A 12,857-nucleotide genomic window follows, 5' to 3' on the forward strand; every position below is an offset into this window, starting at 1 on the left:
TTCATTCGGCTGCAGATTGAAAATACGTTTAACTATTCATAGGCCACAATACCTTTTGCAGCCTTGTAATAGGCCACGATATCTTCCCCAAGTACGTTTAGCTATTCATAAGGAATGAACTCATTCTAGGGTACATGATGAGCTGCCAAACGGAAAGAAAATAAAAATTACCGGAGTAAAACTGCGAATAAGCACATCGCGTAATTACAAAATTGGCCTTACCGCTAGATTTTATACTTTCCTATGCTGTTGAAAGTCTCTCTCCATCTCTTCCGTATTTGCGTTGTTACCAAGCTACTGGTACTACAAGCAGCACGATTTCCTCCATTAAAGAGTTAAAACCCTCGCTGCCTAAGCTTTTCGTTTTCCTCGTTTTGCTTCTTAGGTTAAGGTAACTATGGCGGAGACCAAAACCAAATACGATCGTCAAATCAGGTATATTTACTTTCCTCTCTCACCGAATAACATGTTGCCCTAGCCAGGAAACGGTTGTTTTTCGACCGATTAACCTTGCTTTTCAATAACCTACAGAGGAATAAAGTATATTGTATGGTATTTCACTTCAATGGTTCGGGAGTGTGCTCTTTAAATTTTATTACTGTTAACTCTTGCTTGTAACCTTTGAAAACCTAATATCTGTGAATTTTACTGGTTAAACTGATTAGATTGGTGCTTACATCAGGAGTTTAGATATGTATTTGAGAACCACTAAGCAATTTATGCTATAATATTAGGGCAGCCTTTGCAATTATGGTTACCACTTCTAAGATGTGTTGAATGTCTCTGGGTTTCAATTGTAGGATATGGGGTGAACAAGGACAGACAGCTCTTGAGAAAGCTAGTATTTGCTTGCTCAACTGTGGCCCTACTGGTTCTGAAGCGTTGAAGAATCTTGTTCTTGGTGGAGTTGGTAGTATAACTATCATTGATGGATCTAAAGTTGAAGAAGGGGACCTTGGCAACAACTTCATGGGTATGTTGATATCTCCATCGTTTTGTTTTTTGTTCTTTTGCAAAAAGTTTCGTATTGATTTGCAAAAGCTTACTCAAGATGATCTTGTACTTACACTTTCGTGTTGTTTGAGCAGTGGATGAGTCAAGCATTGGGCAGTCCAAGGCTAAATGTGTCTGCGCATTTTTGCAAGAGCTAAATGATGCTGTGAAAGCCAAGTTTGTAGAGGAGTCTCCGGAGGCACTAATAGAGATGAATCCATCGTTTTTTTCACAGTTCACATTGGTTATAGCCACTCAGGTATCAATTTAGCTGATCGAATTTAGGAAATTCCTGATATTTTTGATTTGAAGATAGTGTGTATCAAAGAAAAAAACAGTTGTCAGTAAAAAACCAAAACCAAGCCTCACTAAGTTCATTCTTTGAATACTTCCATAAAATATATTTCTTCGCCCAAATTTCCAAAAGGATAATTGCAAGCCTTCAGTATTATAACCTTTTGAGGTGGAGAAAAGGTGGAGAAAACACTGCAAAAGAATGATAGATGCCTGTGAACCAGGAATGTTAGTCTGCTGACTCAGCCAAAACTTACATTTGGTTCACCTTAGTTTCCTTCATAAGATACACTCTGTCTTACTAAAGCAATCAATTGACAGCAAGTTTACATACACAAGGGCTTACATGAGTTTGATATAATGTAGATTCCCAATTAAGGTCACCTATGTTTTCTTTTCTCAGGTTGTCTTGCCTTTTACATACACTTTTATTGGCGGAAATAAAAGCAAAATTTGTACACAAAATTGTGCCATTGGAGTTGGTTATGTTTGGCTTTTTTGTTCACATTTATCAAATTAATTTTTTATTTGAACTTTGAAGCCCTTGGTTAATGTTCTCTATCTGGAGAATCTTCTTAACGGCATTTGTCTTTATTTCCGATGTGTGAAAGTGTTAACGAAGTTGGTATGCTGCTTTATCAGCTGAAGGAACCGTCCATGCTAAAGCTGGATAAAATCTGTAGGCAGGCTGATGTTATGTTGGTGGTTGCACGCTCTTATGGTCTGACTGGCCTTGTGCGGATCAGTTTGAAGGTAATGTCATGTAAGCATATAGATGGCAAAGTTCACGATGAGCTGAGATTTTCAGTGGTAGTACAGTATGAAATCAATAATTTTTAGGCTTTTTGTTGCATGCCCCAAGAGAGTACACAGGAATTTCACCCTGTAGTCTCCTGGTCTCAATGTCATTTTCATATTGATCACAACTTGCAGCTGTGTTGTTGTAATTGCTCCTCCCATTTTCCATGGCCAATGTCTACGTCTTAACTATGTATTTGACTGTCCTCTCTTAACTTATATTCTTCTCCCTGGTTTGGTCTGACCACAGACACAAATTATGTTTAAGTTAGCAACTTAGCATGACACGAACGATACAAAAGGCAAATGCTAACTCCTTGTGTGCGTGTGTGTATGGCAGGAACACACAGTGATTGAATCGAAGCCTGATCATTTCTTGGATGATCTGCGATTAAATAATCCATGGCCTGAACTCAAGCGGTACAATCTCTTCACGCCATCTCCTATAATTGCTCGACCAAACTCTTTAATTCTATTTGACAATTAATTTCACATACAACTGTAATAGGTTTGCTGAAAGCATCGACTTAAGTACCACTGATCCTGTTGTCCATAAGCACATTCCGTATGTTATTATTCTTGTTAAGATGGCAGAAGAGTGGGCAAATGCACATAATGGTTCTCTGCCTTCAACCAGAGAGGAGAAAAGAGAGTTTAAGGTTAACACATTAAAACTCTGTTTCAGTTCGTGAATCCTCTTTAATCATTTCAGTACAATAACTTGATTAACTTTCGTAACAATTCAGGATCTGCTGAAATCCAAGAAGATTGCATTAGATGAGGATAACTACAAAGAAGCTATTGATGCCTCGTTCAAAATTTCGGCTTCTCGAGGCATTAGTAAGTATTAGAGTTCCCACGAGCATACTATTGCTTTTATTGTTTGTGGTGCAAAGTTCAACTAGGAGGACCCTTTTTTCTTACTATTGAGCAAGAAAGGGTGGATGATGTGTATGACTACTGTATTTACCAAGTTTACCAAGTTCTTGTATGTATTCACCAGGTTCCAATTTGCGTAAAATAATTGATGACAGCTCAGCTGAAGTTGATTCTGCATCATCAGACTTCTGGGTTATGGTGGCAGCTCTGAAGGTGGGGTTTTGTTTTAGTTAACATTTCATAACCATTGGAGACCATGGTTCCAACTTTAGGTGCCAACGTTGACACATACAAAAAAGAAGAATATTTGGCAGAACTGATTCTGTAGTCTATTCCCTTTAATTTATTTCAGCATCGACACTTTGGAGAAATCTTATGGGTCAATGATTTAATTTCATGTCTTGTAGGAATTCATTCTTAATGAAGGTGATGGTGAAGCACCTCTTGAGGGAGCTATACCAGATATGACGTCTTCAACAGAGTTAGTGACAGGATTCATTCATGAAACTTAATAATTAAAATATCAAGGAAGTTATGCCTATTTTTACTGATAGACTGTTATCTCAATGATCTTGCAGATTCTACGTGAATTTGCAGAAGATCTACCAGGCCAAAGCCGAGGAAGATTTTCTTGCAGTTGAGAGAAGGGTGCGAGATATTCTAAAAAGAGTTGGCAGAGATCCCGCTTCCATTTCCAAAGGAAACATCAAAAGTTTCTGTCGAAACGCAAGAAAGCTTATGGTTACGTCCTTCATTCTAATACAGATTTTATTTTCTGTTACTTGGTTATATAATTTTGTAGTGTCCTACTGATATCACTCATGATTGACAATGAATGATCTTATGTTGCAGGTATGCAGATATCGTTCTATTGAAGATGAGTTCAATTCTCCTACCTTGTCAGAGTTGCAGAAGTATTTGACTGATGAAGACTACAGGTGTGTTCTTCTTCCTTACCGGTACTCGTAGGTCGTAGCTAAGCCTAGGATATTTATCTCTAAATAAATTCTATCACTTCTGCATGTAATTGTTTTTCAGTATCTGTATCCATTAACATTCCATCTTCTTGATGTATAAATATACATTTAAAATGTAAAATTAACTGGGCTTTGGAAGAAACTTTCTTCCTTTTGCTATGCAAGCATTTTTTTGGGTTCACTCTGTTGGAGGTATCTTAATATATTTTTATCATTGGTTTCGTGTGTTGCAGTATTGCCGTTGGGTTCTACATTCTGCTCCGAGCTGTTGACCGGTTTGCTACTAACTACAACAGATTTCCTGGTCTTTTTGATGGGTAATTCCTTGTAGTGTTTCCAACCACAATATGTGGTTTTTTTTAATGATGACAAGAGATACCTCTAATCCTATTGTGATGAATGCTACAGTGCTGTGGATGAGGATATATCTCGACTGAAGACTATAGCTGTTGGCATACTAAGTGACTTGGGTTGCAACGGATCGACCTTGACCGACGACTTGATCAATGAAATGCATCGATTTGGTGGTGCGGAGCTCCATACTGTAGCTGCCGTGATAGGAGGAATTGCTTCACAAGAAGTTATTAAGGTCCTCTCTCTCTCTCTCTCTCTGTGTGTGTGTGTGTGTCTGCTAATTCCTTGTTATTTACAGCTCATCACGAAGCAGTTTATTCCCATGTCTGGGACATTTATCTTTAACGCCATTGATCACAAGTCTCAACTGTTGGGATTGTAGTAAACTGGTAGGTTCTCCATCTTCCAAAAGAGCTACTTTCCTCTTTCAATTGTTTGTTTACAGTTCAGTTCTCGTGTAACTTGCAGGTTCGTTTACAGTTCAGTTCTTGTGTAACTTGCAGATTATGCTTGGAGATTGACCTCATTGTTCCTTCTGAATACAACTCTATGGTCTATTTCCTTGTTTCTGGAAACAAAGACTTTATATAGTTCATACTGGGATTGGTCCCTAAAATTTGTAAGAACCAAGGGAGAAGACATTTTTGGCACCAACTATTAACGAGGTTTTGTATAAAGAAAATTTACATTGTAGCAAATTTTGTCTTCTTTCTGTAATTTAGATGTTAATTTCTTTTCTGCTGTTCTTTAATCTGAAATAGAAAAAAGGTGCGAGTATTTATGCAGTATACTGTATATATGGTATAATCCTCGGTATGAATTTAAGCTGGGCAGCAAGTACAGAAGTATCCTTGGTATCTATAGTACTGAGAATTTAACATTACACATCTATGTTTTATGATCCAAGAGGCGCCTGGCCTGATTTGGATACTTGCGCCTAAGGCAACAAATTGCACATAGGTGCCCTCCAGAGTCTTGAAATTAGTGAAGATGCCAATTAGATGGTGAATCATCAGAGTCATTCATTGATCCTCTCCATAAGTAGAGAGAAATTTCTCTGGGGAGGGAATTAGATGTAATTTTCTGTTGAGCATGATTAGGGTTTTTTCTCCGCAAAATTCGTTTATTTGGGTCTGTTTGATCTTCAATAAAAAAACGGTCCATTTTTTGCACACTCAATCTCTTCCTCTTGTTCTGACTCAAACGAGTAAACACTAAGCAACCAAGCTACTTGAAAGGGTTTAAAGTTGAACAGAGAAAGAATCTAGAAAAAACTACTTGAACTGATCAACTCTTTGTAGTATCCATGCGCCAACGATTTACCCCGAGGAAATTTGGTGTTGCGACTCGTCCACCCTAGGCAAATACTAGAGCAAATTGCTTCCCTTTGGCAACATAGTACCTCATATTGAGCAAAGAAACTAACCCTGCAACATTTATCATGGATGCAATACAAACAGAGAGTTATCGTCCTTTCAACATTTATCCTCAGCAGAATTATATAATTGAAATGGAAACTGATACTGAGTATACTGAGAGAATGACTCACAGAGATAAATATTTAGACAACAGAACACTCCTGTGCTCATTGTAGAACTCTCCAATTAATCAACATAATTTTCTTGCCCCAACTGGTGGGGAAGTCGGGACTAGTTACAACCAAAATCTTTCTTCACAAACGTAACATAATGGTCTGTCACGGATGAGACGCATGATCAAAAATCTGACTGTTAGTTCCTCACAGCTGTTGTGCATGCACAGTGCATGTATTAAGATGAAACATAAGAAGGAAAAAAGCCGAGACGCCGGGAAATTGCTTAGCTGGCTTAACCGAGGTCAGCTCTTTCCTACGGTACATTCAGATATGCAGACCCCCATCTAAGCCTTGGAAGTATCCGACGCGTTCTTTTCAGGATTGTACACGCTGTAAGCACCAAATTAGCGTACTCCGCTGGCAATAAAATTAAAGTCAAATCCTTGGCACAAAGTAAACAACATTCAGTACTAATCATCCATGTAAGTATATAATCTTGAGCGTCTTCTCTATGGGATGCAATCGTGTTCACCATATAAGTATGGCTTTTTAACATCAGCAACACAGTCAGATAGTGCTGTCAGCAGTCTTCTAATCTAGAATAAGATAGCAAAAATGCAAACCAGATTGAGAATTGTGAGGTAACCTCATAACTGATAGTGCTGCCAGCAGTCTTTTTATCTAGAATTAAGAAGATAGCAAAAATGCGAACTGAATTGAGAATTATGAGGCGGCCCTCTCTGTCTGCTTGCTTATGAGTGCCATCCACATGACCTTTTTAAACTACTATCTTGTAAGCTATTTTCTCTGACCTAGTAATACTCTAGTCTCTTTTAATGTTTTGTTCTCTATTAGTTTTACGGATATAACGAGATGAATAAAATACTTGGTGAACAGAAGAAGCATACCTATGTTTTACATCCCAACCACCAGGCAAAAAACGAGGATGAACAGCTTCCACAAACACTTGCCTCCATCTTTGGCAAAATTCTCGAACTCCATCTTCCCCAAATTCTTTTAGTAGGTGATCCACAACTTGTTTTCCATGTGGTCCATGTCCTAATAATGACAACTTATGATTGTGGTTTGGAGGAGCATCAGTACCATAAGAATAATTAGGATTACTGTTGTCATCTGATGGCTTTTTACTTTCTAAGTCTTCATCGGTATCCAGAGCATGCAAATTTTCCTTTTCAGTAAGGCAGCTTTCATCAAAATTTCTACCTGCACTTTTAGTAATGGGAGCCCCTTCACTAATGCCTAGATTGGAACCTTTTTCCCCAGTGTCCATTTGAGTAGTAGGATGATTTTTTTCTTGACAACTTTCCACTTCTTCAAGAGTTTGCTCACCATTATTAGTGTTGTCAGCCATACTCTCCTTGGACTTGTCAGGGATGATAGCCTCTGAAATACGTTGCAAGGAGATCCCTTTTTTCTTCTGAAGCTTTTTTCTCTCATAAGGACTCATACCAACTAATAAAGCTTTTTCAAGGTCTGCCTTCGATACATCCCTCCCCCCAAAATATTTCATTACAACCTGCAAAAGTGTAACAGTAAAACAGCTCAATTGGATCCTTAAACAAGCAGATCCAACAATTAAACCAAACTTTATAAATGAAGGTTCCGTCACATATTCAATTTAGAATAATTTAGAAGGAAGTTACTGCAATCTAAAGTAATATGGATATGGGAAAATGTAAACACACTGTGAGACTATACATCCTTACCTGAGTTAGCTCATCACGTCGACTAGATGGCATCGTAGATTCATACCGTAGAAGAGCCATCGCTGCAGTTCGCAGTTGCAATGGAGACACACCGGCTTGCTCATGATTCTCCATGGAACCGGATGCCGTGGAAACTTCTTTTTCCCCTGAATCAACAACGTTTTTAACAAAGAGTGGAATTCCATATTCTGCAGCTATTTTTTTCTTGTGCTTCTCTGCAGCAGAATGAGCAATTTCATGGCAGTCCACACAAACCAAGACAATATCATGAGACCTATGGCTTTTCAGATGTTCAGGAAAGTGCACTCTATAGCAGGATGGAATTATTCGGTATCGTAAATAATGCTTCCCTTCACCACAACCAACACATATATTCTTCTTACTTTGAATATAAAACTCATTTCCTTCATCTTCTGGACGACCCTTGGGCTCAAAAAGAAGCATTATAGCAGGTGGGTTCTCTTCGACTAGTTTTGCTAGACCGCGACGAAGATACCTGTAAACGTATAAAAAAGTTAATATTGTTTGTATTAAGTATCAAAGAGGATAGCGGTGGGGTACGATCCCGAAATTGTGACTGTTCACTTACCAATCGATCTTTCTGCGGTCACAATAACAAAGCAATCGACCATCATTTGCGTAAATTCTACAATTATGATAAACTGGATTTTTGCAAGAGAACTTTTGTACAAACAACTTTCGAGAAGCTTCACGACCAATTCTTTTGGAGCCTTTACCCACATTTTGTCTCGTCGAGAATCCATTTGTTGGCTCCAAATTAAATTTGGTTAATAAAGCGTAGTTATAAACAGAAAGTGGACAAGTTCCATCTGGACCTAGATGCTTTTGAAGAATAGTTCCAAAGATACCATCATGACTTTCCACCTTTCCTTGGAGGAGATGGGTCAAGTCATCTATATGACTACAAACAACAGGGGACGGAGAAACGAGGGAGGAGCCAACTGCCGATTCCAAATTTAAATCAGCTTCGGAGATGGTATCATATACTTCTACTATTGTCTTCGAAACTTTAGAGGCAAGAGCAGCAAGAGCTTGATCTGATAAGACAAACCTCAAGCTTTCATCGTGCAAACGAGCCTGAAAAGAAACACACGGTACCGAGTCAGCAACATTTGAGACTGAGAAAATACACTTTTCAGGCAAAAAATACTAGTTAGAAACACCAAATTTTTTCTTTTAAGGTGACTAAAGTTCCATCCTTTTACAAGAAGCGAGGCGGAGAATATTTTGATTACACAAACTGCAACAAGTAGATGAAAACCAACCATAAAATCTCTCCACATGCATAATCGCCCTACAAGATCCTGGAAAGGAAAAATAAAAAACATGAATTAGACGTTCTGATATAGCGGTCTAGAGACGATAACTCAGATGCAGGTCAAATAGTTAACCTTGGTCTCAGAGTGAGATGGAACACCTCCTTGATCGTCCAAATACCGCGACAATATCGATGATGCCGCAGAGTCTCCAGGAAATGCTTCGATTTCTTTCGTATATAGTTGCAAGCACACCATGTTTGAACGCCGATTTGCCTCGAGAAAAGAGAGGGATTTGTCATCAAGACATGCTGAATTTATGCAACATTATATCTTTAGAAATTGAGTCATACAAAGAAGATTTATGTGGATCCATGACACCAAATTAAGCCGAGATGCACATATTAAAAAAAAAAAAAATCAGAGCAATACCAATGTCTTGTGCTTTGAGTTCAGTTATCAAACAATCTGCAATGTGTAGTAGATAATGCGCATCTGCACGAGCATACTCAACCATTTCTTCAGATAGTGGACGCAGTCTCCAATCTTCCCGCTGTAATTCAGAAATAAATAAATAAAAAAAAAAAAAAAAAAAAAAAAAGACTAGGATGTAGAAGGTCTTTGAAGAAAAGTGAGGTGTCAAGCTAATGCAGAACATGTCTTGGTCCAGATTTTCACAAGTGCAATACTAATGCGAAAAGATGTGTTGTTACTATTAGCAAAATCTATTAACAATAGAATGAGCACAAGATAGCACAGAACTGATACAAACTGCTGAAACACGACCTACCTGTAGTGTTTTGTTTGAAAACACACCACAATATGTTTCGAGTAAATAAGCCAAGGATTTTTGTGGTTTTGACAACACCTCACACGCCTGCAAAAAACAAAATAATAACAAATTTGGATTTAGATGAAAGCAACCGAACCAATTTACGAAATACATAAGCTTTGGTTAAAACTAGATGAACACAGTGCATCATTTTATTAAATCCTTCACCAGCTTTATAGTACTCACCTTTGCAGTGTCAAATAAATTAACAACATATATATGAAAACCTCTTTGAAGCCAGAGAACATCATTATCGGCACCATGAAAAACCTACAACATAGATGATTTCATCAAGATTTGAACTACAATAAAAATTAAACTGAAACTATATACATTAGCTTTTCATAACCCTGCTAATTCTTCCTAATACTAAAGGTCTTGGTGTTTTGTTAGTGAACAATGCACCCATAATAATTTTGATGATTAAACTAATACCTTGCAGATATTAGGGTCCGCAAATACAGGAGAAAGCACACTTATTTCGTCATGCAACGCAATTGTATCCAAAAGATAGTCTTCCTTCTGAGTAGAAATCTGCCAAAATTCAAACAAAAGATCATGAACATTCCACAAATTAAAATACTCTGATAATGAAAAATTAAAAAAAAAAAAAGAAGCATATTCTGAGTAAAAAATCACCTGCATCAATGCAATAAATCCTAAAAAGGATCTTAAGCTATGGTGCTCAGTATCAACAGCAAATACTCTTTCATTACTCAAAACCTTAACAAGTTCATATAACTGTGATTTTGTGTCAACCCAGATGTAAGAGCTACTCATCTCCATATCCATTTCTCCTTTAAGAAACCTCCCCACTTGAGGAGTAAGATTCTGTAACAAACCCATAATTTCTTCTTCATATGGATGTGAATTCGATGCGGATTTATCTATAAAAATCACAAAATTTTGAAATAATTATATTAGCTAGGGTTTTTGACACAAACAATATACAGGCAAATAAGAGGGAAAGAAAGGGAAATGTACCTTGATTACGCTTTAAATGTTTGAACTGGGTATAAGAGTTATCAGCTAAAATATGTTTGAATGAATTTTGAGGCTTTGAATTATCTGTTACTAAATAACATAAATTCTTTTGAGAAGATTTTTTCTGTTTTCGACGTTTTTGATAGAAGTAATGTGAAGTAGCTAATATTGCTGAAAAACAAGCAATGGTGAAAACAATAGTCTTGATTTTTTCTCTGTTTTCCATTATAATTTGGAAAGTTTTTTCGGCAACTTAAACGTTTTTTTTCTTCTTGTATTTTGATCTAGTGTCTTTGATTTGGTTGCGATTGTCTAATGGGATATTAAGATTGCACTGGAGGCTGAAGAAGTTGGGCGGCAATGTATTACCGCACTAGAAGTCTTTAACCTATTTGACCGCGATTGCAAGGGTTTAGGGCGATTCCAATGGGAATGTTCAACTGAAATTTTTTGAACAGCCCGGTGAATGGGCAAACCGACTTTGCCCCTGGGAAAGGCGGTCATCGACTCTAAGGCTAATCCCTATGGACTAGATTGAGCTGTTAGATTGGCCAAAAAATGTTGCAAATCAAAGAAAAAGTGTGGTTTAAAAGTTAACACTTGCACTTGTTAGTTCTCTCTCCTACCATTTGCTCGCAGTTCAACTAGCAGCGAGATTGAAGCGCTGAATGGTTCGGCACTCAAAAAGTGACCAAAACGCTGAATGGTTCGGCGCTCGCAAAAATCACAAAAATCACACGGATCACCAAAATCACAAAAGTTGATCTGACAGCTGAAATTTAAAGCGCTGAACCAAACATCGCTAGACAATGGTCCTAGATGACGTGGACTGCTAATCTAGCTGCTAGATTAGCCATCTCATAGGACTTAGGAGGTTTCCCTAGCTGACGTGGATTGTCAATCTAGCTGCTAGATTAGAAGACCATAGGGGTTAGCCTAAGGCTAAGTCCTATGGGGTAGATTGAGCTGCTAGATTAGCAGAAAAGTGTTGCAGTTCAAAAAAAAATGTGGTCTATTTGTTAACACTAGTTCTCTCTCCTAGCATGTGCTCGCAGGTGAAGTAGCAACGAGATTGAAGCGTTGAATTGTTCAGCGCCACAAAAATCACCTTTACGCTGAATGGTTCAGCGCTCACAAAAATCACATGGATCACAAAAATCACAAAATTTGATCTGACTGCTGAAATTGGTTGCGCTGAACCAAACAACGCTGGACGGTAGTCTCAGCTGACGTGGGCTTCTTATCTATATGTTAGATTAGCACTCCCATAGGACTTAGGAGGTTGTCCTAGCTGACGTGGACTGCTAATCTAGCTGCTAGATTAGCAACCATAAGACTTAGCCTAACTATGTCGCACGGTAGATATCGGGATGCGGAACTTAACCTACATCACCCCGCGACTCAGTCGTTGTCCCACAACGATAAAAGTTCAGCCTCGCACCTCACCATATAACGTCCAATCCAATTGTTATAATTTCAAATCCATTCAACTCATCTTCAACATTTCATATCACCTATCTTCACTTCCTACTAAAATTCTTCTCACAAACCATATTCAATCTTTATCTAGTTTACAAAATGGTCATGACAACTCTTGGAATAAGTATATAAAGAATAAGTAAATCAAAAGGGTGGAGATTCAACTTCGGTTCCTGCAACACAAAATGTTGAACAAGATCGTTCATATGAGTTTGAAAATCCTAGGCTAATGTCAGGGTCCGAATGTACTTCTGCATCATGTGCCAATGTTCAAGAACGATTGCCATGATATCACAGATTGAGAGGTGGTTTGTCAAAATTGCACCTTGTCTACCAGTGCCTAGGGGTTCCGACCAAAAGAGTGGATAAATATCCTTGGGATAAATGCTATTTCATAGATCATAAAGAGTACAACACCATCTGTGTGACCCTTTGGTCGGAAAAGTGGTGACATGCGACTCACACGTTCCATTTCCTAGATTGTGAGATTGGTAAGTTTAATTTTACAACTTCATTGATTTGAAGAACATTATATTTTTGTAAATTGAAGGATAAAAACTTATTATAGGAATTACTACCCATGATTTACGGTTCAATTATGGAATAATAATTGTTACGGGAGTGGTAGTGCAATTTAACCAAAATGAATGGGTGTCAAATGAAAAATGAAAAACTGCTTTTTATTGTTTTGTTGATGCCGAGATACGAGACCTTAAAAAGTTGAAAGGT

The 12,857-nt window shown here is 37.8% G+C and overlaps 2 protein-coding genes across 5 annotated transcripts; one reads left to right on the plus strand and one right to left on the minus strand.

The window, feature by feature from the left end:
* The first annotated feature begins 260 nt into the window (after positions 1-260).
* LOC113305099 (NEDD8-activating enzyme E1 regulatory subunit AXR1-like) lies at positions 261-5,083 on the plus strand. 3 transcript variants are annotated; one of them, XM_026554212.1, is made up of 15 exons: positions 261-435; positions 801-973; positions 1,089-1,252; positions 1,930-2,040; positions 2,426-2,505; positions 2,594-2,744; positions 2,832-2,925; positions 3,089-3,177; positions 3,372-3,445; positions 3,543-3,705; positions 3,817-3,902; positions 4,175-4,258; positions 4,350-4,530; positions 4,594-4,684; positions 4,764-5,083. In XM_026554212.1, the coding sequence occupies exons 1-14, from the start codon at positions 398-400 to the stop codon at positions 4,675-4,677; spliced, it is 1,572 nt and encodes a 523-aa protein (XP_026409997.1). In that variant the 5' UTR covers positions 261-397; the 3' UTR covers positions 4,678-4,684; positions 4,764-5,083. The 3 variants fall into 3 exon arrangements, with proteins under 3 accessions (XP_026409997.1, XP_026409990.1, XP_026410002.1); XM_026554205.1 differs by having other exon boundaries at positions 4,799-5,083; XM_026554217.1 differs by having other exon boundaries at positions 4,175-4,216; positions 4,799-5,083.
* A 661-nt stretch (positions 5,084-5,744) lies between these two features.
* LOC113305120 (protein RRP6-like 3) lies at positions 5,745-11,015 on the minus strand. 2 transcript variants are annotated; one of them, XM_026554225.1, is made up of 12 exons: positions 10,650-11,015; positions 10,305-10,552; positions 10,101-10,199; positions 9,852-9,935; positions 9,624-9,710; positions 9,266-9,386; positions 8,969-9,144; positions 8,843-8,881; positions 8,146-8,654; positions 7,557-8,052; positions 6,738-7,366; positions 5,745-6,219 (listed from the first exon to the last, which is right to left on the minus strand). In XM_026554225.1, the coding sequence occupies exons 1-12, from the start codon at positions 10,873-10,875 to the stop codon at positions 6,174-6,176; spliced, it is 2,760 nt and encodes a 919-aa protein (XP_026410010.1). In that variant the 5' UTR covers positions 10,876-11,015; the 3' UTR covers positions 5,745-6,173. The 2 variants fall into 2 exon arrangements, with proteins under 2 accessions (XP_026410010.1, XP_026410012.1); XM_026554227.1 differs by having other exon boundaries at positions 5,747-6,246; positions 10,650-11,013.
* Between the last annotated feature and the right edge of the window lie 1,842 nt (positions 11,016-12,857).

This window comes from Papaver somniferum, chromosome 1 (assembly GCF_003573695.1).
Source record: "Papaver somniferum cultivar HN1 chromosome 1, ASM357369v1, whole genome shotgun sequence".
NCBI classification, from domain to species: domain Eukaryota; kingdom Viridiplantae; phylum Streptophyta; class Magnoliopsida; order Ranunculales; family Papaveraceae; genus Papaver; species Papaver somniferum.

What these genes read in the sequence shown, in the direction of transcription:
- LOC113305099 (XM_026554212.1), top strand. Translation starts at nt 398, where the DNA reads ATGGCGGAGACCAAAACCAAATACGATCGTCAAATCAG. An exon ending in AAATACGATCGTCAAATCAG is followed by an intron (nt 436 to 800) that starts GTATATTTACTT and finishes TTTCAATTGTAG; the next exon opens with GATATGGGGTGAACAAGGAC. An exon ending in GATATGACGTCTTCAACAGA is followed by an intron (nt 3,446 to 3,542) that starts GTTAGTGACAGG and finishes ATGATCTTGCAG; the next exon opens with ATTCTACGTGAATTTGCAGA.
- LOC113305120 (XM_026554225.1), bottom strand. Translation starts at nt 10,875, where the DNA reads ATGGAAAACAGAGAAAAAATCAAGACTATTGTTTTCACCATTGCTTGT. An exon ending in GCATGTGGAGAGATTTTATG is followed by an intron (nt 8,655 to 8,842) that starts GTTGGTTTTCAT and finishes GTTTCTTTTCAG; the next exon opens with GCTCGTTTGCACGATGAAAG. An exon ending in GACCGCAGAAAGATCGATTG is followed by an intron (nt 8,053 to 8,145) that starts GTAAGTGAACAG and finishes ATACGTTTACAG; the next exon opens with GTATCTTCGTCGCGGTCTAG.